The sequence below is a fragment of the Phaethon lepturus genome, unplaced genomic scaffold (genome assembly GCF_000687285.1).
Source record: "Phaethon lepturus isolate BGI_N335 unplaced genomic scaffold, ASM68728v1 scaffold1186, whole genome shotgun sequence".
NCBI lineage: Eukaryota > Metazoa > Chordata > Aves > Phaethontiformes > Phaethontidae > Phaethon > Phaethon lepturus.
The window spans coordinates 137,347-161,353 of record NW_010548112.1 but is presented as its reverse complement, the minus strand read 5'-3'; the positions used below and the strand labels follow the sequence as shown (position 1 = coordinate 161,353).

Sequence of the window (24,007 nt, the reverse complement as noted above, 5' to 3'; positions counted from 1 at the left end):
GCACAAGTACGGCATTTGCTATGATTTAAAAAGTAGAGTGGCTGAAGCAACAACGGGCTGGTTTGACAATAACTTAGCAAATATTTTACGTAATGAGATTTTGGCAAAGTCACATCACACTAGTATGGCAAAAATCAGGTAATTAATATGGTCAACTCATCATTTGTCTTTCCTCACAGCTTCTTTCACATACTGGGCGACTGAGTGGCATGCAGTAACTTGTCTGAGGGAGAAGCTGATTATACAAGACATTTGACTAAATGACCATGAAGAAAATAAGGCACTTCCTTTTCTTTAGACTTATTCCAATACTTAAAAAATAAAAAAGAAAGACTAAAAGGCTCTTTTGGTCTTTTGTTTCTTGACAACCACCAGAAAAAATCATTTAATGAAATAAAGGGTTTCTTTGTTCTTTTTTCTTTTTTTATAACACTTGAAAGTATAAAATGCTACATTTCCAAAAATATATTTTTTTTCTGCACCAGCACCCTTGTATAGTAAAAGTATCTACTTTTTTGTTCATTTTGTTTCAATGCACTACACTTTATCTACAATTTCATTACATGTATACAGCAAATAGGCAAGCATGGCTTTTACATCCTTAATGAATTTTTTTCTATACAGGGAGGTTTAAAAAAAATATTTGAACAGTTTGCCCAGTAATGTGACACATAATGCATGTACCTTGTTCTCATGTAATCTTCTGAGGAGATTAAAATATGGTTAAAATAATTTAAACTCAGATTTTGCTTTAATAGTGTTGCTGTTTTGTTCTCTGCATTAACGTAGTTCTGAAAAGTCATTGTAATCTGCATTTCATGGCACACTTTCCTTTAAAATGTCCAATTTGGCAGGCAATAGAAAAAAGGCTGCAACATCTGCCCTTTAAGGGCACTGGTAGTGACTAAACAGTGTATCAAATTTTGAATACTTTTTGGAATCCCTTCCCCAATGACATCCCTGACCAAAGGTTCATGCATGATGCATCATCACACAGTACATTCAGAGAGAGCTTTGACCTTTTTTTTTTTTTTTTTTTTTGAGAAGAAAAATATTCCTAGAAGTCTCTCACAGTAACTGCCTCTGTCATCGGGTAGTTAAGGGACATCTGTCTCCATCTCGTGCGAGGCCTCCTTACCGTTCGCTTGGGGCGGGACACTAGAGGATGATCAGTGCGGAGGGATGAGTTGGACCTTATTGCTTTACTACTATTCAGTGCAGGTTCTAGAACCACTTTCACCCAAACAGGAGAACAACAAAAAGCGGAGTTGGAGGACAACAATTTCTTTGTCTGTTTTGTTAGATGGTAAGACGAACGGACAAGTGCCCCAGCTCGCTGCACTGAAGACAGGCAAGCAAAGGCGTTTACCAGTTAACTGATCAGCAGGCAGGCATGGTCAGGTCATCATTGGGTGAAGAGTTCAGAGGTCAGAAGGTCATAGGTTAGTTGCCGGTGGCGGCTGGGTGGTTAGAAACAAAAAAAAACAAAACAAAAAAAAGAAAGAAAAGATAGAGAAGAGATTAGTTCCAGCTAGTGACGGCTTAATGACAACATGAAAACTAATCACAACTAATAAAAAAACAAGCATGTTTAATTCTGACATACTGATCGACACCATCTACAGAATGCAATAAAATCATGACAGCCCTCCATCATGATTTGGACACGTGAAGGAGAAGCCCGCTCCCACAAAACCGGTTAACAGGAGAAATAGAGATAAAATACGACTAACGACTAATGGTTAGTAGCAGTCGATGAAGGAAACTGGAAAACAAAAAACGATGAACAGTTTTGGAACTGGGTAGAAGATTTCTGGAACAACAGTCAGTGCACAGCATCAGTATCTGACTGCTATTAAGCATTAGTACCTCCCCAGGTGCAAGCATTAAAGCAACTATTAATGATGGATGTGATTATTAATAACTGGTTGTTAAAAGAATGGAGTCATCTAAGGAATTCTGCACTTAGAGAAACAATTTGGTTCAACAAACTATGGGCCAAACAAAGGGTTTTTGTTCAATAAATTTTTTATTGCCTTTCATTTATTCTATTTACAAACAACATGGAATTTCTTGGCCTCATGATACAAAGCAATACTAAACTGTAGTCTAGCAACATAGGCATCATCGTGGGAACCAGGAAAACGCTCAGCCTGCTACTTTAGCCAGCGTCTTCCTGTTCGAAATACTATTTTACACATATAGGACACTTATAAAATGCACTTGCATGTAAACACTGTAAAAGTCCTGCCATTTTAAAGTCTATACTTAAAAAGCTCTAAGTACATCAAAAAATAGAGAAAATATCTAATTGATACTAATAAGGCATTTTAAAACTACAAACAGCTCTCTTTATTCATTTTCAAAGCTAATACTCTGCAAATACAATAAAATCTGCCATTCCATATACATTCCTGGTTTATATTTTTATATTTTAAAAGAAGCCACCTGTAAATACTATTTTCTTTTGCAAAAAAACAAAACAAAAATAAAACCCAAAACCACAAACAAATTACAGTAAAACATAAAAAAGTTCTCAAGTGGAAAGTTATCATTCCCAATGTTCTTGAGCTGTTCCTTCTTTAATCATTCTCTCACATTCTCCTTCACCAAACTTGGTCCACTTAACAGTAGTATGATTTCTTTTTTTAATTTTTTTTTTAAGACTCATTCAACAGCTTAATTATAGCTAATAAATTCTGAGGTTGATAAAGTTTTTGTACTGTTGCCATTTTGACTAAGGCAGAGGAGATGAAAGTGAGAAAGGTATTCAGTGCAAATCAGATTTGTGCCATTACATAAAAAGAAGTCCAGTAGGTGTAATATTCACAGATAGCATCGATGTAGCAATCTTTCTCGTGGGCTGATTTACTTTCACATAATAAAAATGGCCTATCATTTAGGATACAGTTCATAACACTATGAAAAATTACTACTGTAACATAAATGAGACCACATGCTCCCTGATTTTTTTCAGAATCATGCTAAATGGGATTTGTTTAAATTAAAACAGCTGTTTCAAAAATAAGCAAAAATAAAAATAAATATTTTATGTGGCACAATCTCACCACTTTACAGGTATACTAGAAACACAGACTCTTAAAGCGTTTGGATACTGATTACAATTTTGATTAAATGGTATTAAAATTTATATATAAATTATGTGACAGTTGGTTTGGATAAAACATTCAAGAAAATTCTCAGCATTAATATGTCTTGTGGAGTTTATAATCAAAGCAAGCTACCTTTTAAAAAATACCAGTACACCTGTGATACATCCTCTGCCAAGTCTCTGGCCTTCTACAGTACACACAGGTTTGTCAACTGTGCAACACCATTTACAGTTTATTACAATTAAATCAGTCAGTCTCTCTGTTATATGCATCAAATTCAATTTTGTATTATTTATAAACTGGGGGTTTATTCTGAGTTAAAATGAGCTCTATTTTTCAACCCTTCACCAATTCTAAATGCTTAGTTGTAAGAGTAAAACATTTACACATTTGGGGATTCTTGCTTTAAATGCAGTGCTTATCTCTAAAAAAAAAAAAAAAAAAACAAAAACCAACAACAACAACAAAACCAAAACACCAAACTAGGCAAAGAATAAAAACCTACTTAAAAAGTGAATGCAGTAGTACTACAAAGTCATCTGAGAGTCGATTTAGAATTTAAAAGAAACTTTAGACCCAATGAATGTGAATATAGATTTAGTGACATGTAACTACATAAAGGTTCTGTATTGAAAAAAAAGTATTTCGGTTTGCTGACATTGTTTTTCATGGCTATAATATATTGATGACAAAACAACCAAATAGGTGAATATGGCAAATGCTGATAGTATTTTCATTCTGCAGCATAATTGTAAGACACTAAATGAAACTGTTTTATTACTGAAAAAAGTTCTCTTCAAATCCTTTTGTGAAACGCTTAAGTCTGTGCAGTGATAATCTAGGATTTCAAATTCAAAATACAATCAAGTCCAGTTGTAAAATTAACTTTGTGTAAATTTCTTAATACACACTGGGATTATTTAGATAAGACTGTAAAATAACAGTCTCCTGAAATAATCAGCATGGTTTTCATGCTAAAAGAGAGAGGTATGCATGACTTATTCCACAGGAGATAAGCCATGTGTATTTATTTACTTAAGACAATGGGCTTCCAATACAGCTAGATGTGAACACTGAATTATCAGAAAATGGCTACATTTTGAATGAAGGTGAAATTATATCAATTATTAATTTCAATTACTTATAAGTCACCCAGTTAAAACATCTAGGCCCTTTGCCAAAATATTTAAAACTTATGTTGAGTAAACACTACAGTGATGAACTTCAACTACAAATTGGTATTCCCACCACCCCCCACCTACCCCATGCTTTTTCAGTGTATTTACTAGTTGTCTCGGGCAAATATCTAATTAAACAAAAAGTCCCACCTGTCACCTGAAACTACCACTGCAGTTCATGAAAGACCATTAGCAAAAACTGATTTTTGCAACATCAGGTCAAACTTTCAAAGATAACCAAATCCTTACCACTCATTACTGTTGACAGAGATAGGTTTTAATCTTTTTTCCACTTCCTTTTTCCTCTCCCACCCCACCCCCCCACCCCTTGGTAAACATGGGCTGAGACCTTATTCTGATTCTACCCGCTTGCCCATTGAAGAGTTTTCAAGAATGAGAACAAGCCAATGGGCTGTAAATAGCATGCGGTGATAGGAAAGAAGAAACAATCTTCTAGAAAACTAAGTAGTGTCTTGTTACCAGCTTTACACTTTCTGTAAAGCATAAGATCCTTACATATGAAAGATGAAAGTGTTACATAAATATAGCAAATATCCAGAAGGGCCCTTTTTACTGCATTGACTGAAATCTGTATTGTTTCTTGTAGTTAAATTTATGGGAGGTTGTGAGAAGTGAAGTATAGTCAGTGTTAGGAGATGTCAGATCTGTCACCTGAATTTACAGTATCACGGAAGCCTGCACAACACTGATTTTGATGAGAGCAGAATAATAATACTTGGCACATAACGCTTTGCATTCTCAAAGCCCTGTACAAAACAAGAACCCCCACAACACCGCTGTGAGGTAGGGAAGTATTATTATCCTTATTTTACAGATGGGAAAACATACACAGAGAGATTAAATGACTTGCCGAAACCCACAGTGAGTCAGCAGCAGGCATGGGATAAGAATTCAGCCCACACACTGCTTCCTAGCCAATGTCAATAAACCGAAAATATCACTTTTCTCAATAAGCTTAAATACTTCATTCAGGGGTCCAAAGGCGTTACACTTGAGGAACAGGAGAAAAATGAAGATTTACTTTCCATTCAAGGGTTAAAGAGAGATGCCCAAATATTGGATGTCATCTCACCAACAGGACTTCAAAAGTTGCTTCTCCTTCAGGTTACACATTTTAGCAGCAAAAGGCAAATACCAAGAAATAGATTTTGGCAAAAAACCAAAATACGCTCCCATTCCCCACCCTTAGTAATTCAGACTCAAACAACTTTTGAAGTATTATCTTCACAGCCCTTACCTTTCTGAATTCAGTCAGGTATCTTGAGAACATGCATCCTCCTCATAATATACAGTACAGTGGCTCAAAAGTTTATTGGAAAAAAAGGAATCTAAATCTTCAGATTTCTCCAGACACAGACAGGAGGCATTTATTCCTTTACTTCTTTCTCATTAAGCAACCACCCATTCATTTTGTTTTGCAACACCAATCTGATATTTCCACACCAATTAAAAGAACAAATTGGGGGGAGAGAAGGGGGAACACGACCAAACTAATTATTGCAGCACTGAATTCATAGTGTTTCCTCATGCAGATGGAGCTTTAAATCGTTTTTAAAAGAGAATCAGTTATAGCATTTTATTAAATAGATCACAAAGTTTATGTATTTAATTGAGCTGGGAAAGCCAAGATTACAAAATGTTTTTAAAACTGCAAGCATTCCCAAAGCTCTAAAATATTAACTATTCAGATTTTTTGAGAAAAATAAAGAATGGGTCAAAATATGGCATTTGGTTAACCAGCTGTGGTGTTGCAAATCTCATGTACACTCAAAGCACTTCTTACAAACAAGAACTGCAGAACTAAACTAACCTCGGTCTGCGGTCACAATCCTTTGGTAAGGATGGACACGCATATCGTGCCTTCGAACTTTAGTAGCCACCGCACCTAGTTAAATTGCAATTACCAAGACAAAGTTAGAAAACATTCAAAGAAAACATTAACAGCAGGTTTATCAAAATGGATTTAAATGATCATTAACTACAAAAGTTCATTTTAAGAAAAGCAACAAGTTAAGGCACAGTAGTTTCAAATCTTAATCTTAAAAAGAAGTTTATCTGTGCAGATTAATATTGCATTTATTTTAAACATCCTGGCCTTAACCTGTTTAATCCATTCATTTACAATCCCAAAATTACAGTATTTCATGAAATCTATTAGACCCAAGCACATTTAAGCTTTACTAGTCACATATTCACTGAAGTGCCTTTCTTGCAGCAGGACTACTTTAAATAATGCCATCTTTTAATACTGACAATTATTTGCTAACCTTAAGATCACTTCCAGTTCTACCACAAAAAAAGTTTTAAAGCAATTCTTCAAGCCTACAGATTGTGATTTTAAACTTTAAGTCAATAAGTATGAACTGCAATGAATTAGGTGATTAGTAAAGCAAACACTATATAGAACACTTAGCAGTCAGTATACTACTATACACTCATAAATTACAGCTACTCTGTAATAATAGGAGCTAATCCAAATTAATAGCACTATTTTATTTTAAATCTATGTGCAAAAAAGTGCAAGTAAGTCACTGACTGCTAGGCCAAGCTTTTTTCAAGGCTGCTGAAACTAAGCATTTGTTAAAATTCAGATCTGATGAAGGATCAGTTAAGACCGTTCTTGAATTCTTAGCCTTTCGTTGGGAAAGCCATACCTGAAGATAAAAGGAAGGGAATTAAAAGTTAGTCACCAACTAAAATTTGATCCCAACACCAATATCCCCAAAAATACTAATAGGGATGCATTTCTCTGCAATTTTAAACAGAATTTTTCAAAGACATCTTAAAGGTCCACCACAAAATCGGACAAAAAAATACAGCACACTATTAATGAGAAGGAGCAGATTATGAAAGAAAACTCAGTGAAAAACTAGTTTTATTCAATTAACTCTATACAGTTGCTCTGATAATAGAGCAGATGTATTCAGAGTTATTGATTCTATGCTACCTAAGTGGGGGTGTGGTCTCCCCCCCTTTTCCTTTAAGTAAGGTTTCACCAAATAATGTTTTGCACAATACACCTGTGCTCTCACAGCTAAGCCCAAAAGTACGCAATGGTTTCTGATGCCATTTCAGGAATAATTTTCTCCTCCTCCCTCTTCATAGAAAATCCTGCAAGAAATCAGTCCTCTGCATTGTATTAAATTATTACTGAGGAATGATGCACTACTTTACTTGCTATTAACTGAATTCAGGAGAGGGTTTTGCCTCTAACCAGCAACTGATAGCTACTGTGATGATGCCTGTTAACTGTGACTTTATCCCAGGACGTATCACAAGTGGACTCACAGATTAGGGGTGGGGAAGCTGGGGACAACATTTACATGTTTGTGGGAAATTAATGAATTATGACATTGTCATAGGATGACTGAATTTTGGCTATGGGGAATGGGCAACAACCATAAGCTGCTCATAGACAGACCTACTGCATATTTTTGTCCTATGGAAATTTTTATTACTGATTCACTAATCTTGAAACACAGAAATCTGAAATATATCCTATACAGTAAATAAGAAAATGTAACGTGGGAACACACACACACACAGATAACTCAACAAGTATTTGTCACATAAGTGAAACAAATTTTTTGCAAAACTTTCAACAAAATGTTGACTTTGAACCTTATTGTCTAGTGTTCATTAGAGATGTTTAGAATTTGTGTAAATCAATAACTGCCACTGAACAAACTAAGATCAAAGTCCTATAAAATCAACATTATGCAGTACCAAGGTCATATGCAATTCAGAACAAGCAGAAGAGAAAAGATTATTTAGATTCTGTAGAGGGTAGTTAGGGAAAGAAGAAACTATTGGAACTGCTTGTTCCATATTGATCAGTTAACTGAATTGTCAAGGTTACTTTATCATTCTTGCCTTCACACAGGAAGTAAATATGGTCTGAAATATTAGGAATGATGGACATTTCAATCCAATGTGTATAAAAGAAGCCATCAGTAAAGCTGCTAATTGCATCATAGAATCACAGCATCATAGAATAGTTTGGGTTGGAAGGGACCTTTAAGGGTTGTCTAGTTCCAACCCCCCTGTAGTGAGCAGGGACTGCTTCAACTAGAGCAGGTTGCTCAGAGCCCCGTCCAGCCTGACCTGGAATGTTTCCAGGGATGGGGCATCTACCACCTCTCTGGGCAACCTGTGCCAGTGTCTCACCACCCTCATTGCAAAGAATTCCTTCCTCATATCTAGTCTAAATCATCAGATTTAGAGGTCAGAACTTAGTTTGCTTTATATTAATTTACTGAAATTATTTTCTGCTTACGAAATGATTTACAACTTTCTGAAGCTGAGGAAAGATTTATCAGTTGTGTACTAAATAAAGAAGCAAAAACCCCAACAAACTGAAAAAAGACCCTTCCACTCTCTTCAGTTTGGCTGCTAAAAAGGTATAGCAAAATAGGAAGTTCTCTCTTCCAAAGCTTACTGGAAATCAATTTATGCTGAAGAGAGCACAAACAAATCTGTTATTTATGGGAGCCCAAATGACATATAATAGATGTCAACTTCTATTTGTGGTTGGGTTTTTTTTTCCTCCCCTTGCCTATGTATCCTCCATCTAGTGTCATACAGACCTTAAGATTTTATTTTTAGTAATCTTATTAATATACTAAACACACGTATTTAATAACAATGTTAAAATGTTTAAGAGTTACACCATTTGAGCGGTTTTCTTAGGCAGTTTTGATATACCGGAGACAAGATTGTTGCTTCAAATTTTCTTCTTTAAGCCCCATGACCTCTACCTTGCAAATATCACAAAAGCGTAAGCGATATGGTCTCCAGTCATCCGCGTAGAAATATCTTACCTAATACACCACTAGGTTCAATAGGATACTCAAGGATTGATGTAGCTGGTGCCAGCGTGTAGGGGTATTCATATGGTGTGTAAATTAAACCAGCTTCGGGTCCAGGTGGAACTATTGCAGCGGTGGGATGAGGAGTTCCGTTTGGCATGACAGCGGTTTGTATTTGTCTGATCAAAGGCATTATGGTAGGGCCAGCTGGCGTAGGAGTACGCAGGGCAGCTGGTGGGAGAACAGGCGCAGGCCCAGTAATAATCCTTGGAGCCTGGGCTGTTGCTGCAAGAGAAAAGGCAAGGGCTGCTACAGTAAGCAAAGAAATTCAGAGGAAAGTATGGAGATAGCAGTACAAAACGTGGAAAGAATGGGAAAAAAGGGGAAAAGTAGGAAAGAAGAAAAATAAAAGGAAATCATTAGTACATGCGCTGATCACACAGTGCCAAAGCACACCATTCAAATGCAAACAGCTTTCCATTTTCCAGTGTGATTAAGTATGAACATGCAAAATAAAAAAGCCATTGTAAAACAGTGAGGTAGATTTCTCAAACAGGTTACACAGCACAAAAGCTCCATTTAGACCACTTTTCTTCATTTATGCTATCAAGGCTGCATGAGACTGAGATGCATGCAGGAGATACAAGGAAAATACTGTCATAATCAAATACAGAGTACAAAATTTAGTGCAACTATAGAGTCCACAGATACTCAGTTATGCAGAGCTGCCGTGTGAGCCTACGGTTTCTATACATCTTAAAATTGTATTTATACATATACACAGTTCTAGTTTCCAGGATCAGTGAAGTTAAAGATAACCTAGAAACACAATGCATCTCCTCTCCTACTCTAGTATGAAGAAAATAGACTCGAAAGTGATTTCTGTATCAAATTCCCCAAAATAAAGTATTTTCTTTCTATTAGAAGTTCACTATGGCCTTGCATAGGTTAAAGAAAATAGGTGTGATTTTGTTTGTTTTAAAACAGTACTAGCACATTCCATTAAGTGTTATTTGAAGCCTGTTGGCACACAAGCTGAACAACTTAAACACTAACACATCAGCGGGTAACAGTCAATCTTAAAGGGTTATAATTTATAGATTTCTATGCACTGCTGTTGATCTACATTGATTTAATTAACTTACAGGTAGGTGGTCTGAAAAGAGAAATGTGGGTGAAGTTTTTGAGATTTGACACTGTTGTGGTTTTTTAGTTATTTTTATTTTTTAAGCAGAAGTGCTCAGGCTTAATGTACAATTAAAAAAACCTCAAACATTTTCACTTCCTTTCTTAAACAGAAATAAACCAGTTGTCTTCTACACCTTCAAGTGTTCAGTAAAGTCAAACACAAACAGTGAAATTGTCTTCTTATAAAAAAGTGAGTATTAGTGTGGAAATCTCTATTAAAAAAAATTTCCATCTTCTCATTTACATTGATACAATAGACCAATGGGAAGAGATCAGGCAAAGAAATTACTCAAACTAGTACAAAGGTTTCTATGCAACAGTTTGCATCAATTTAAGCTAATCTGAAAGCTATTTCACTTATAAATTTGCAAAAGACTAAAAGATATTTAAAACTGATCTAGCTTTCAATATTACAGAGCTCATTAGGGCTGATTGACCACTACGATTGTAGTGGTAAAAGCCCTTGCTTATGTCTCTTTTCAAATCAGAGTAATTACAGTGGTGTAAGCACTCTCAAATTGACCTAACTACATTCCAACCTTTAAACATATTCAACACTGAAATGGTGACTGTGTGGAGAAACAAATTTGCAAATATCAGGAGGCCCTTAGTGAAAAGACTGATTTAACTTTGCTTACATTTGACATCTTTATCACAGCTACAGCAAAAATTTACTTTGGAACAGTATCAGCAACTACATTTTCAGGAGGAGAAATTAAATTTTCAAGTAGAGAAAATAATTTGTATCACACATAATAGGTATATTGTCTCATTAGTAGGTGCATGTAATTAATTTTCAAGTGTAAACCTGTGCATACATGCGTTTGCAAAAGCATTCTCACATGAATGTAATGGAAGAAATGGTAAAAATGGCTCATTACATCACTGATCCCTGTGAACTCATCTGTGAAATCAGTTGATGAATTGTTGGAAAAACATAACATTGGGGGGACACATGCAAGCAGGATGAAAGGAAGGAATACAATACAGAAAAAATGTATTCACAGTATCCTGAACATTTGTAACAGTTTCAAATTAAATCTCTAAAAATAAAATTGAAAAGGAGTCTATTATCCTCTATACGTATTATGGAAAAATGATTGCAAAATAGAAAAATATGGCTTAAGGGTTGAATTTTTTTAAACTACATATTTGTAAAGATTTCAACCCAGACATACTGTTTAAAAAAAGGAGGGGGGACACCAAACAACAAAACACGAAACTGAGGTAACTTATCTCCAGAAGATCTTTTGCACCAGCTACCTACTGTTCTGTTGGTTTTTTTACTGCCTTCCATTCTCCAACACAGTTGCTACTGTACATTTGCCAAAAAGTACCTTTAGGAATCAAAACCTGCAAACATTACTATGGCATTGACCCTGGAGCTTATGACATGCTTACGTGATTTGATGTTGGCATCTCTGTAGGTGCCATTCAGAATTGCAAGCTCCATCAGCTGCATCTTTTTAAGGCTGTCTTCTCCTTCTGCCTGCATGTGAAAAGATGGGAAGAAAGTCAGGCTTGTTAATTCACTAATGCACAGGATCTAAGGGGCCTAGAATAAAATACCTTCAAGTTTTAACTAAGCAAAATACCTGCTTACCATTAGCCACAAAACCAGTAAGCTTTGTCAACTTTTCCTTAAAATTAAGTACAAATTGCCTGTTGTCTATCATTAAGTGGTGTTGATAAATATCTTAAAAGTTTTGAAAAGGCGCACAGCATGAATTATAGAAATTGGGTTAAGTGTAAGCTGTGTTTGATAGAAATTGTTTAAGGAAATTTTTTCTCAAGTTTTAGTAAACATTTTCATGTACTCCTAAAGGGATTTTTTAAAAAACTGTATTATTGGACTAGAGGAAGAATAGGCACCACAAATTTTAAGCAACTTCAATTTATTGCAACTTGCTATCACTGTCACAGCTGATACTGTCTACTTGGGAGGGGCCAAATAAAAAATAAACAACAAACTTTGAGTAGCTTTCAAGATGGGACATCAACAACTGCTCTAAGGCAGAATTCATAATTCTGGCACATGTAGATATGTTCTGATTAGGATATGACAACTATTTACACAGTATACATTATTCTTGGTTTTACTTCAATATAAATTACTTCCCTGAAGTACTACTCCATTGGTATCCTGCAGCTTGCGTAAATATTATGCAGTATGCAGTAAAAAAGCTCATTGTTTCAGTTACTAACAAAAATATTTGTTAGTCCAATCTTAAAGACCAGACATTTTCTGATCTGTCTTTCCAGAGATACTGCCATTTGTTTAGTGTACATCCTTTAAACCAGAAAACAAGATTATGATATAGGAAACCCAACAGAGATGGCCAGTATCTACTTTAATGTGAAGTTACCACGTCGCTTCTTGTACCGAACGTCACTGCTGAAATTCTCAGTCAGAGAAGAGGGCAGCTTCAGTGTCAGCTGCATTGCAATCTTCCTTTGCTAAACAGGATTTCTTATATTTTCACTTATCTTGTCTATGCACACAATGTTTTCCAGATATTTGGAACAGCATTTTCCAAATTAATGGGAACCTGAATAATAACATAGTGTGCCATTCCCTCTGAAAATCTTGAAGTCTGATTTCAGACAGAAGTGTCCACCTGTTTTAAACTGCAACTCTTACAGATGGTTTGAACTAGGACTTCCAAGAGCATGACTGATTAAAAAAAAACCCCAGAATTAAAAGCCACAAAGAAGAGTAATCACTACCAATAACTAAAAAAATTCTATTAAATAACTTTGTGTCCATTACAGCACTGCACCGGTGAAACATCGTCTCAAACTAGTTAATAAGATTATCTACACGCAGTGTTCCAAATGTATAGGGAAGTATTTTTTCAAGCTAGTTTGCAGCAAACTGTTGTTATACATACTTTACTCCCAAACTATGGAGAAGCATTTCACTAAATTAAAAGACAAAAAAAAGTTTTAAAATCTTATCTAAGCAAATATAGTACTTAGTGTGAGGTATGCTCAAGGACCATCATCCCCTTGCAATGAAAACTTAAACATCTGATTTTTATCAACAATTTAAAATCAACAAAATGAGTCGACACTAAAATACTTTCAGATGTCAGAAATTAAAGTCCTAACTGTGATACTGAGGACTAAAAGATTACACACAGTAACAATTTATAATGTTGTTAAACATTCAGAATATACTGAAAGTTAGACATTTTCTTTATATATTAAATACTGTGTGACAGACCAAGCCAAAACTAATATTGAAAAAGTAAATACACATTCAATTACCATTTAAACTACCAATTAATTGTACAGTTAAGTACTGTACTATCCAGAAACCTCAGACTCCGTAGTCATTAAAATGAGACACTCTGGAATACAAAATGTACTGATTACAGAATGCTTAATACGACATACTCAGAATAGACTTACAATTTACATGCAAAAGAAATATTTATTTTGTAGAAACTGTTATTCCATTGCATCTTTGCTGGTAAATTACCTAGACAATGATGATGCAACAAAAACAATTCCAAAACTATCTGCCTATCCAGAGTTCACATTCTTTTCATTCTGGGTATACATTAGCTAATTTCCTTTAGCAATAAAGATTTTTAACACCTTGATTTTCTGCCCCCCCATCCCCAGTTATACTTTGTTACTGGCTTTTTGCTTGGACTCCTTTATTAAGTTATTTATTTAATTGAAAATGTGTAACAAAAAAAAACTCCTCACAATGTCAGCTGCAGTTCCCATATAGTTCCATTAATGTTACTAAAATTGTTCACTTCCTCCAAATAAGAGTTCAGGTGATTGATCTGACACCATTAATGAGTCTCAGTAAATGCTGAATCTTACATTCCACTTGCTAGGATAATTTTAGTAACTCTAATCCCAGATTTTGTACCACTGGGAACATTTCCCAAATGTAACTATTTATAGGATAATAATTTTAAGACAGAAAACATTTTTTCCCTTCTGACATCCCCAAAAGAAGGAGTTATAACAACTAAAAAGCAATAAAAGACAAAGGAAGCATTCTTACTTTGGATCTTCAACGTTTTCCTATAGGCCACTATGCTTCCTATGAGAAAACGTGTTGCAATTATCTAGGTTTTACAAAGTATGTTTACAAAATAATAATGGACTTCAGCATACAAAGCAGACCAAGTCCTTAACTTTTATTTTTGAGATTTGCTTCTCTGGACTACTGTTCAGCAGCTGATCAACTTTTGTGCTTTTAAACAGACTCCAAAACACAGTTTAAAACTTTTCCTTAAAGATGGTATCAATGACAATTCACGGACTTGTACTACTACACATTAACACTGTTTTCAACTTCTGGTATTTTGTTTTTCAAAGCATTTACTAGATAGAGAGAAAAAAAACCCAACCCAACCAACCAACCAAAGAATACCCCCAAAATAACACATTAAAAACATCTTTAATGCTGACCACAAGGGCATCATTCCGACTCCTCCCAGAAGATGGCACTGTTTATTACACAATACTATCTCCTCAAGACATGGGTGCTTAGCACTGTGTGTACCACCCTACCAGTGCTGCTCAAAATCCTGCTACCCCCTCACACCCTAAACTTGCAACAGTCACTTGCCATCTCTCCTCAAGGTGTAAGTTACATAAGTGGTCAGGACGCTTTCAGATATGCTGTCACGTCCTTCATTCCCTGGTATCAAGCTCTCCACTTGAACATCATTCACCAATAGCCAAACCCTCAGATTTCCAAGAGCTGGGATGGAGCAACGGGCGCATGTTTCTGCCTGCCCTACCCTCTCTCTTCGGTGCTGACAGATGATCAAACGAGGCACACCGATGCAATCTATCCTAGCTCCAGGCATTTCTGCAGGCACTCGCTGTTAAAGCAAGGAGAGGTTGCATCAGGGATACCAAGGCAATCTCTAAAGGGACAGCACATTACCTGTACAACAGCTACAACAAAGCTCAGTCATTTGTACCAAGAGGAAGCTACTTTGAGCAAACATCAATAAGGTCACTTACAGCCAGATTTGCATTACTAAATTGAAGCTGAAGTGATTGACTCAAATCTCTCATCCTCTTAAATCTCCATTGCTTTTCTCTTATTTCTCATGTACAATATAACATGCAGATTAAGAAAAAAACTTAAATGGTATTTTGAAAAATAACTCTTTAAATGTAAGCGCTTGTAACTGCTCACTGAATACAAATACTGAAGAGATGCAAGCAGTAAAGCCTAACAAAGCCAACTGCTCACAGACAACGGAGATTACCGTTTTGTGAACACATGGCCAGTACTCCTCACAGCAGCTCTCAACTCTATGTGGGCTAGCAATGGAAAGCCTGAAGGAGACCAAATGCCAGTAACCACTATCATGTTAAGTAACCTGTTTTCTAACCTTTATCAGAGTAGGATTAATGGTCACAAGGTTCAAAAGTGCTAGTAACAACTACAAGTGCCACCTACATGAAGACTCTGGGAAAACACTTCCCAAGATAAAACAATTTCAAATGAAATACACAGCATAGACCATACTGATGCCCACTTAAAACCACAATTCTGTCTCCTACATTGGGAAATACTGTCTGTTTCAGAAAAACCCAAGGAGCACAGTTATGTAATGAACTGCTATTAGTAAGAGCTTGTTTCATGTCACAAAATAGGGAGCTCAGATAAAGCACTTAATTTCCTTTTAATTTTTTAATGAATTCTTTTCATTATCAATGTCCAAGCTATACTTCAACCTCAGATACCCCAAGGTCCTCAGAGAATTCTTTTGTTTAACTAATGCTTCTGAAATTATTAGTCAGCACTTAAATGCCTCATTCTCATACGCATACAGAGTATCCTTTAGAGTATCATACAGTTTAACTTCTTATTTATACACAAAACATACACACACTAGATAGTATCATGCTCGAAGACAGGTATACACACTCCAAATGGAAGTGCATTCACTGTGCTATGCCAATGAAGGACTTCAGAAGGTGTCAACAGTCTTCAGAGGTGACAGACAGACCATTAGATTCTGTGTACAGTCAACTGAGAAGCCTGTAATAAATTACAGTAGAGAAGGCAAAGAAAAATACTATCTTAAAAAAAAAGAAAGATCAAGTAGCAATGTTTACTACAGAGCAGAGATCCGTGAGCTAGCATCCCATGGAGCCAGTCAGTGCCCACACTGCCCTGCCATGCTGGTGCTGGACCCAAACTGACCCACATGGAAGGTGAATTAATTCACAAGCCAAACAATCCACTCGCTCATATGATAGCAGGGATACCCTATCCTGACAGAGCTCCTTGAGCCTCGCAGTCTTACCCAGCTAAGTCTCAGAACGTACTCTGAGTCTCATTATTACCAATGCTGGCAGAGAAGGCTTTCAGCATTTCTATACAAACACATACGCTTTCCCCATATAATGCTCATTTTCCCTTTAAATTAACTACTTTGGAAAATGTAACAAATTCCCTACATTCATAACAACATAGATACGCTTATTTAGGTGATGTTAGTGATTTGCATTGACAGTCTAGCTTCCAAAAGTCATGCATTTTGGATGACATTTTAGCAATCCTGTCACGCATCCCTGCACTTCAGATGGATTCTCATGAACTGAACTGAGCCCAACCCTAGGAAAGGCTGCAGACAATTTTATCTTACACCAAATGCAGACAAGTCTGGCTTTGGTTAAGGGAGCAGTCCATTATTAGCTGTTTCAGAGCTATCCTTTCAGGATCAGAGGAGGAGCAGCAAGTGGGAAGAGGAAATGATAATGAAGCAAAATGATGCATCTGTGAATACAGAGGCCAAAAATCAGTCTTGATCTTCCCCAGCCAACTGCAGCAAGCCTGTCCCACCAGGCTCATGGAAAGAATGACCAGGCAGCCCCAGCCACTCAAGAGCACCAAAGAGCAGCACCTACCTTCCAAGCACCTCAGCAAATTCTCCCACATACTACCTTCCTGCCTGCCTCACACCGGCCTTGGTTAAACAGCAATACCTCAACAGCAGCTTGGCACCTTTCCTACCACTCAGAGAGACATCTTCCAGCTACCACATTTTGTCCAAGACCATATGCTTTTCTCCACATTTACTTCAGGTAGAGAGTTCTGCCAACAACACATTATATTCTTAAGTACACAGGTAAGGCATTAAATAATTTACACACTCTCCAAACAGAAGGGCAGAAAATTTGGCAGTTATGGAAGCACACTATGCGGATGAACAGAAAAGATACTTCAAACCCTTCCTCAAATAGAAAAGTCATTTACAATTGCCACATGTGATAAACATAACTCTTCTACCACTGTATCTCTGGAAATACACACATTAAATCCAAAGACTTTCATTAATCTTTCACCTACACATCTGGATAGTATAAGCCATCTCGAATTTATTAATTTAGTATGAATTTTGGAAAAATACAATAGCACCACTGAAATATTTTACTGTTACTGATCTTACCCTTCTTACCCAGGAGGTGCTGCTGCCCCCCAGGGGTCTGTCACCCTGCCTTCCTACAGTCCCCAGCTGCTGTACAGCCACACAGCTGCGGCTTGGAGGCTAGTGCTCTGACACTCGCTGGACTCTCTGGGCTCTGGAATGCTTTTATCTCCCTGACAAAGAAAAATGTTCCACTGCAATTCACTTGTAGATCAGTAAGTATTCCTAACATACCATGCGCCAATCAAACAGCCTTTACACGTGAATGTCTCCATTCAGGGACAAAACCCTTCCATTCACAATTTATAAACAAAAAAATCTCACAAACAATATACTACAAATTCCTTGACATACATGTATTAAAACAAAAAACAGACCTCAGACATCAATATATTGTAAAATATATTATAAAAGATCACAGGCTAAACCACATTGGAATCCTTGAAGCTAAGTGTATACACGCCTAAAATCTATTCTATTTCTGGAAGGTCTTTTTTTTAATATCTAATTTGTTAAAAGATTGAAGTATCTATGGCAATGAAATCCTAGGCAAGATGACAGGTAACCAGATCTAAAACACAAATAAAAGAGCTTTTTAAAAGAACCTGAAAGTAAGTACCTAAACTATTAATCAATTCCCTACTGCAAGACATCAGATTTCACTTTTGTAAAGGCTTTTACTTCTGGTAAACTACTCTGTTACTCAGTGTTAAGGAAAAACATCTTGTCATCCCTTCCCCTCAAAAAATTTGACAAAGACTTCCAAGTTTCCCATGCCAGAATGTAAATATTGATAGAAGTTGTTGGTAAACTTATGTTACTTAGACATTCTCAATGAATTCTCCATAGTTCTGACAGTGATGGAGCAGAAAGCCTACAACATAGCTTTGTTCATGATGTGGAGAATTTGCCAAAAAGGCCTTTTCTGGCATAATTAGCAGTTATTCTTATATCAGAGGAAACTTTTCCAAATGCTTTTGAGACAAAGTAAAAAAAAAAAAATCACTACTTTAAGACCAGCCATATTTCTGAGCGCCTTGTATGCCATCAACAATACTGTGGCATTGAATAGGTGGCAAGCTATAGCTCAGTTATTTCTCTATTTCCTTCTCACCACTGACGCACACTGCTATGTCTATGAGGACAGGCAAAAATAAATTAGCATCATTATTTCTTCTGGGCAATGCAGTCTGCTTATCTTCTTCACAGCAAGCTCTCAGTTCAAATGATATGCAAAAAAAGAGTGTGCTGTTTCACTTGACAAATTCATTGGTCATAATGTTAAAGATACACTAGGGGGAAAAGGCAGCGTATCTTTTTACACTTCCCATCACCTTATCTGACATATCCCTGTTTAATCATGATACTTGGCTTACCAGTAATATTTTCACAAGTCCTTATGCCCTCCCTCCCCCACTTTCCATTTCTGCAAGAAGAAAATACAGATAAGGTATGGAAAATCAGCATGAAGTACATTCTGTAAGCCAGACTGAAATACGGCACCAGAGGAAATTATGGGTTTGCTTCATCATATACCCTCTGGGTACTAGCTATTAATATAGGTATTGTCCTAACCTTTCTTTAGGACAGATGCGATGGGCTCGTATTTAAATCACGGGGTTTGGGGCTTTCAAGGAAATAAGGTCCCTTGAGTCAGTCATACAAGACAGTCAGCAATACTTAATTCCAGAATTTGCTTTTTGTTTAGCTTTTTTTTTTTCCCCTGAATTATCATCTGTCTTTCCCTTGCACCTCAACCTTTTAATGGTGTTAAAAAAATTGGTGACAAGAATCTCTATACACCATACAGAATAGCTTCAGCAATTTATCAAGCCCCAAAACAGGAATGCATCTTTCATGACATGTATATACACAGAACCCCCCAAAATCATAGAAGAAAAAATCATTTATACAGTACCTTCTGAAATGTTTTCAAAAAGACAAAACTATACTGAAATACATTAAGATTTATTTGTTAGCATAGACATTTGCTGACATTTGTATTAAGATTCAAATGAAATAGCTATCAATAGCTTCTTTAATTCTGAAAGAAGGAGCTAAACCATAAGCACATTGAATGAGATACTACCAGCAAAGCCCAGAGGTTGCATCAGGGATACCAAGGCAATCTCTAAAGGGACAGCACATTACCTGTACAATAGCTACAACAAAGCTCAGTCATTTGTACCAAGAGGAAGCTACTTTGAGCAAACATCAATAAGGTCACTTAAAACCAGATTTGCATTACTAAGTTGAAGCTCAAGTGATTGACTCAAACCTCTCATCCTCTTAAATCTCCAGTGCTTTCCTCCTATTTCTCATGTATAATAACATGCAGATTAAAAAAAACCTTAAATGGTATCTTGAAACATAATCCTTTAAATCTAAGCACTTGCTGCCACTTATTCAATGCCACAGTATTGTTGGTGGCATACAAGGCTCTAAGAAATATGGCTGGTCTTAAAGTAGTGATTTATTTTACTTTCAAAAGTATTTGGAAAAGTTTCCTCTGACAAATGAATAGCTGTCAAATTATGGGGGAACGTAGTATTTTTTTTGCAAAGTCTGGAGACTCCAGTGCCAGCTAGTTTTGTTTCCAGCCATGCTAATGTTTTAATACATAGACAGTCTTTCGTTCTCAAAATGGTACTGAAATATGACCCCATGTTTTCATATGGAAAACATGTCCATTATGTTTGTAATATTTTCGCACCCAGGAATTAAAAAAGTAAGAAAAATTACATTTCGTATCAAATTTAGTAACCTAGAAAGAACATGCCATGTCTCTCTCTTCAGAGCAACGAAAGACAACTAAATGCTGGTGACAAGGAGTAAAAAGACCATTGTGAATTAGTATCCAGCTTTCAAGTGTACCTCCTCTTACATGTTTCATTTAAACACAGGACTCAGGGCTGCAGACTACCACATGGGAATTCAAGCTGCAGTAGTAACTTTAAAGACATTTTTATCTTCAGCCTGAGATGTCTTGGAAAGGTAATACTGATTAATTAAAATAAACGCATGTATTACAATACAGAGTAAAAACATTAATGTGTAAACCTATTCAATGATAAAATGTTAATATTCAGGGAGCAATGGTCTTCCAATAGCTTCTTAAGACTGTCACACTTACTGCTGCAGTCACATTTTTCAACAAGAATCATGCCAGCTCAATGTGATTAAAAGTATTGTTTCTGCATTTCACCTGTATTCCCTTTTCTAAAGAATTTGCATGAATTGTTTTATTTTCAAAATAACAAAAAGTGCAACAGCACAGTTTTGTTGACATTGTCTTTTTTCTACACCCCCAAGCCCCAAGGTGGAGTCACCTAATGCCCGTTTACTTTAGAACTCTGTATAAAGCTACCATCTAAAGAAATAATTTTTTTTTAATGTAAGATGCCCAAAAATTCAGCTGACCTAAGTTTTAAATTTCTCATCCAACTGAGGAAACACAACCTTGAAAGTTTAAAAGGACATATGCAGTCAGTATATGCTTTCAGTAATTCTCAACAGCTGCTAAAAACGTGAATGAGTACTGAAAGCTCGCAATTACTTCCAGCTGCTTACAAGTATACGAGCAGCCCATAGCTCTGTTGAATATAATATCACATATATGTCTTATGTGCATTTTACCAGTACTCTAATATAAATGTTACTGTTTAAAAATCAAAGTTAACTCTTCCATAAACACTACACAGATGCCTCTCCTGTTCTTGTTGAACATTCAGAGCTGATGAAGTCCAGAAAGAGGGGGTGGTAGTATTCCAGCTGGCTAGTCTCCTCTCTTGTACGGCTGGCTAAAACCCGCTTTCACACAGCTTAAAAATACAGAGAAGTGAAAAAACAAATCGTGTGCGCTCTCTTCAGGGGACAAATATGTCAATCATATGACCTTCCGTTTGAAGGCTCAAGCTGCTCAAGGCAGCACGTTGCTAGGGAGAAGGCTTTCTTTGCTATTTATTGAGCTTTCTTTTCAGCTTCTAGAGGCCAGCCAATGCTTATTTTGCAGAGACAGGAGCAAGAACTCAGTGCTGCCTGGGGGAGGCTGGCACACGGGGCCTTTGAGGAGCACCCCTTCCCCAGGGAGCTGCACCGCCGGGCCCACCTGGCCAACTAAACACCCGCCCGTATGCACAAACTTGTGCTCTAACTTGTGGCCGTCTGGCGGGCAAGTAACCCTGCCAGTAACCCTTCCTGCCCCTAGAACGAAAGGAGCGCGGTTCTCGCTGTTGAAGGCTGCTGTTCGGAGCGTGTGCTGCCGAGCAGCAGCCATACGTGCGTAGCGCGAGTTGTCTCTCAGGTAAGAGCATCAGCCACTGAAGCACTCGCTTGGTGATAAATGGACAAAAGGCGGCTTGGACTCCAGCTAACCCTGAACACTTATTCACGCTGTCACATGGCAAGAGCCAAGGGAAGGCATGAAAATGTCTTCTATCAGTTTGTATCATTATTTTATTCCTACTTAACATAAATTTAGCATTAAAAATCATTTTAAAAGCCTTATAAGGCAAAGTCTCACACACTTAGCCAAAAGACTGCTGACATTTATAAGTACTACAGAAAAATATAGATGCAACAGATTTTTATTTTGTAATCAATTCCTTTAGTCTTAGCAACTTTAGTTGTAACGCAACATACTTCAGTTTCTTGTAACTACTCCAGAATAGCAGAACTGATAATTTGACTTTTTTTTTTTAATGCAGTCACATATTTTTCCAGGGTAATCATCCAGATTAATTCAAACATACTCAAGTCTTATTATAATTAGCCATTATCGTTCTCAGGGGAAAAAAATGGAATTTCAAGCCGGAGCAAGACACATTGATTGTGTTAAAGAAAATTAAACCAGCTTCTTGTTTCAAGATATTCACCTCTTTGGCTTTGGGAATTTATCACATACTTAAAGGTCAGTATTTAACACACAGCTTTTGACAAATAAGTACCATCTATTTTTCATAATGTAGTAACACTAAAGAAGTTTCTTATGATATTCAACTTTGTATATGAAATTTTATTCTTCTGCATGTTTTAAGGGCAGACTATAAATCCTTAATACTACAATCAGGAGACATTAACACTAACAATCATTTAGTTTTGAAAGTATTTCTAGCGCTTAAAATAAATACCCTTACATTCTGAAAAAAAGGTTACTCAATTGCAACAAAAATACCTTTCCACTATTTACCAATTTGCACAAGAAATACTTATCTTGGTAATTTACATTTATAGCATAGTTAGAGAAGCCTTCCTAAAACTGTTTTAATAAAAAAAACCAACAACAAACACCACTACAAAACAACCATTTCAATATAAAAGGCATTTTCTGGAGTCTGGGGCAAAGCCTACACATTTTAGATTTTCTTTTCCCCACCCTAGACTATTCAGATGCCTTGCATAAATAATAGAATCTACCATTTTTGTATGTGGGCCATGTTGCAGAACTGTATCTCCCACAAGCAATTATAGGTAGGGACAGTTCACATACAGAAAAAAAGACTGTCGTGTAACAAACACGATGTAGTCTTCTATCCAGAAGGGACTGGGATCATGAGGTATCTGAGAATCAGTGAGAGATTCACCAAAATAAAGGACTGTTTAACCTACTGGGAAGTCCCCAAAGAAATTGTTAACCGGAATTTTTTCACCTCTTATTTCCTAAAATGCTACATTACCAGAATTGACTAATTAGCATTTGTTTTCTATGTAATAATTAAATGAACTTACATGATAAAACAATTAAGTTCTTTAAGTCTAAGTTTCTGTCCTAGAATGAGAGAAGTATGTATCAGGCCTATCTTAAATAATTAATTTCACCATCCTTCCCTGCTGCTCTACACACTAATTTAAAAATCTGCTTCTTCAGCAGAAACACAGACACTACACAAGTAACCATTTAGCAGGACTCACAGTATAAATTTGATCAAATTTCACTGCACATTAAAGGATATACTGGGACAGAAATAACCACGACTTCTGTGCTTCTATTTGTTGCTGACCTTTGCATATTTGTAGCGTTGTATCTGAACAGCTTGCTACAAACCCTGCATCTGATATTACACCAAAACTTCATTTAATGCTTTTCCTTTTTCATTTTCTAAGCAGCTGAGTACCTGAACTGTGGCTGAAACAAACCGCAGTCACTGAGCCATGATGGATCAATGCTGTCATGTCATGCTCAGGAAACCATCTTGATAGGATAATCCTACAATATTTCTAGGTAGGATCACCCTTGCAGCCTTCCAACTAACCTTAAATACCAAACGCATATTGTA

At 36.4% G+C, this 24,007-nt stretch overlaps 1 protein-coding gene across 4 annotated transcripts in view; it reads right to left on the bottom strand.

The window, feature by feature from the left end:
- Positions 1 to 478: 478 nt before the first annotated feature.
- Positions 479 to 24,007, bottom strand: part of QKI (QKI, KH domain containing, RNA binding) — a 121,577-nt gene continuing 98,048 nt past the window's right edge. For 2 of the 4 annotated variants that reach the window (XM_010289840.1, XM_010289842.1), the window contains 4 exons: positions 11,710 to 11,797; positions 9,133 to 9,405; positions 6,123 to 6,197; positions 479 to 1,460 (listed from right to left, as the gene is read on the bottom strand). In XM_010289840.1, the coding sequence (XP_010288142.1) occupies positions 1,444 to 1,460; positions 6,123 to 6,197; positions 9,133 to 9,405; positions 11,710 to 11,797 (453 nt within the window). In that variant the 3' untranslated portion in view covers positions 479 to 1,443. Of the gene's footprint in view, positions 1,461 to 6,122; positions 6,198 to 9,132; positions 9,430 to 11,709; positions 11,798 to 24,007 lie in introns of all 4 variants that reach the window. The other 2 variants (XM_010289841.1, XM_010289839.1) reach the window with 1 other exon arrangement.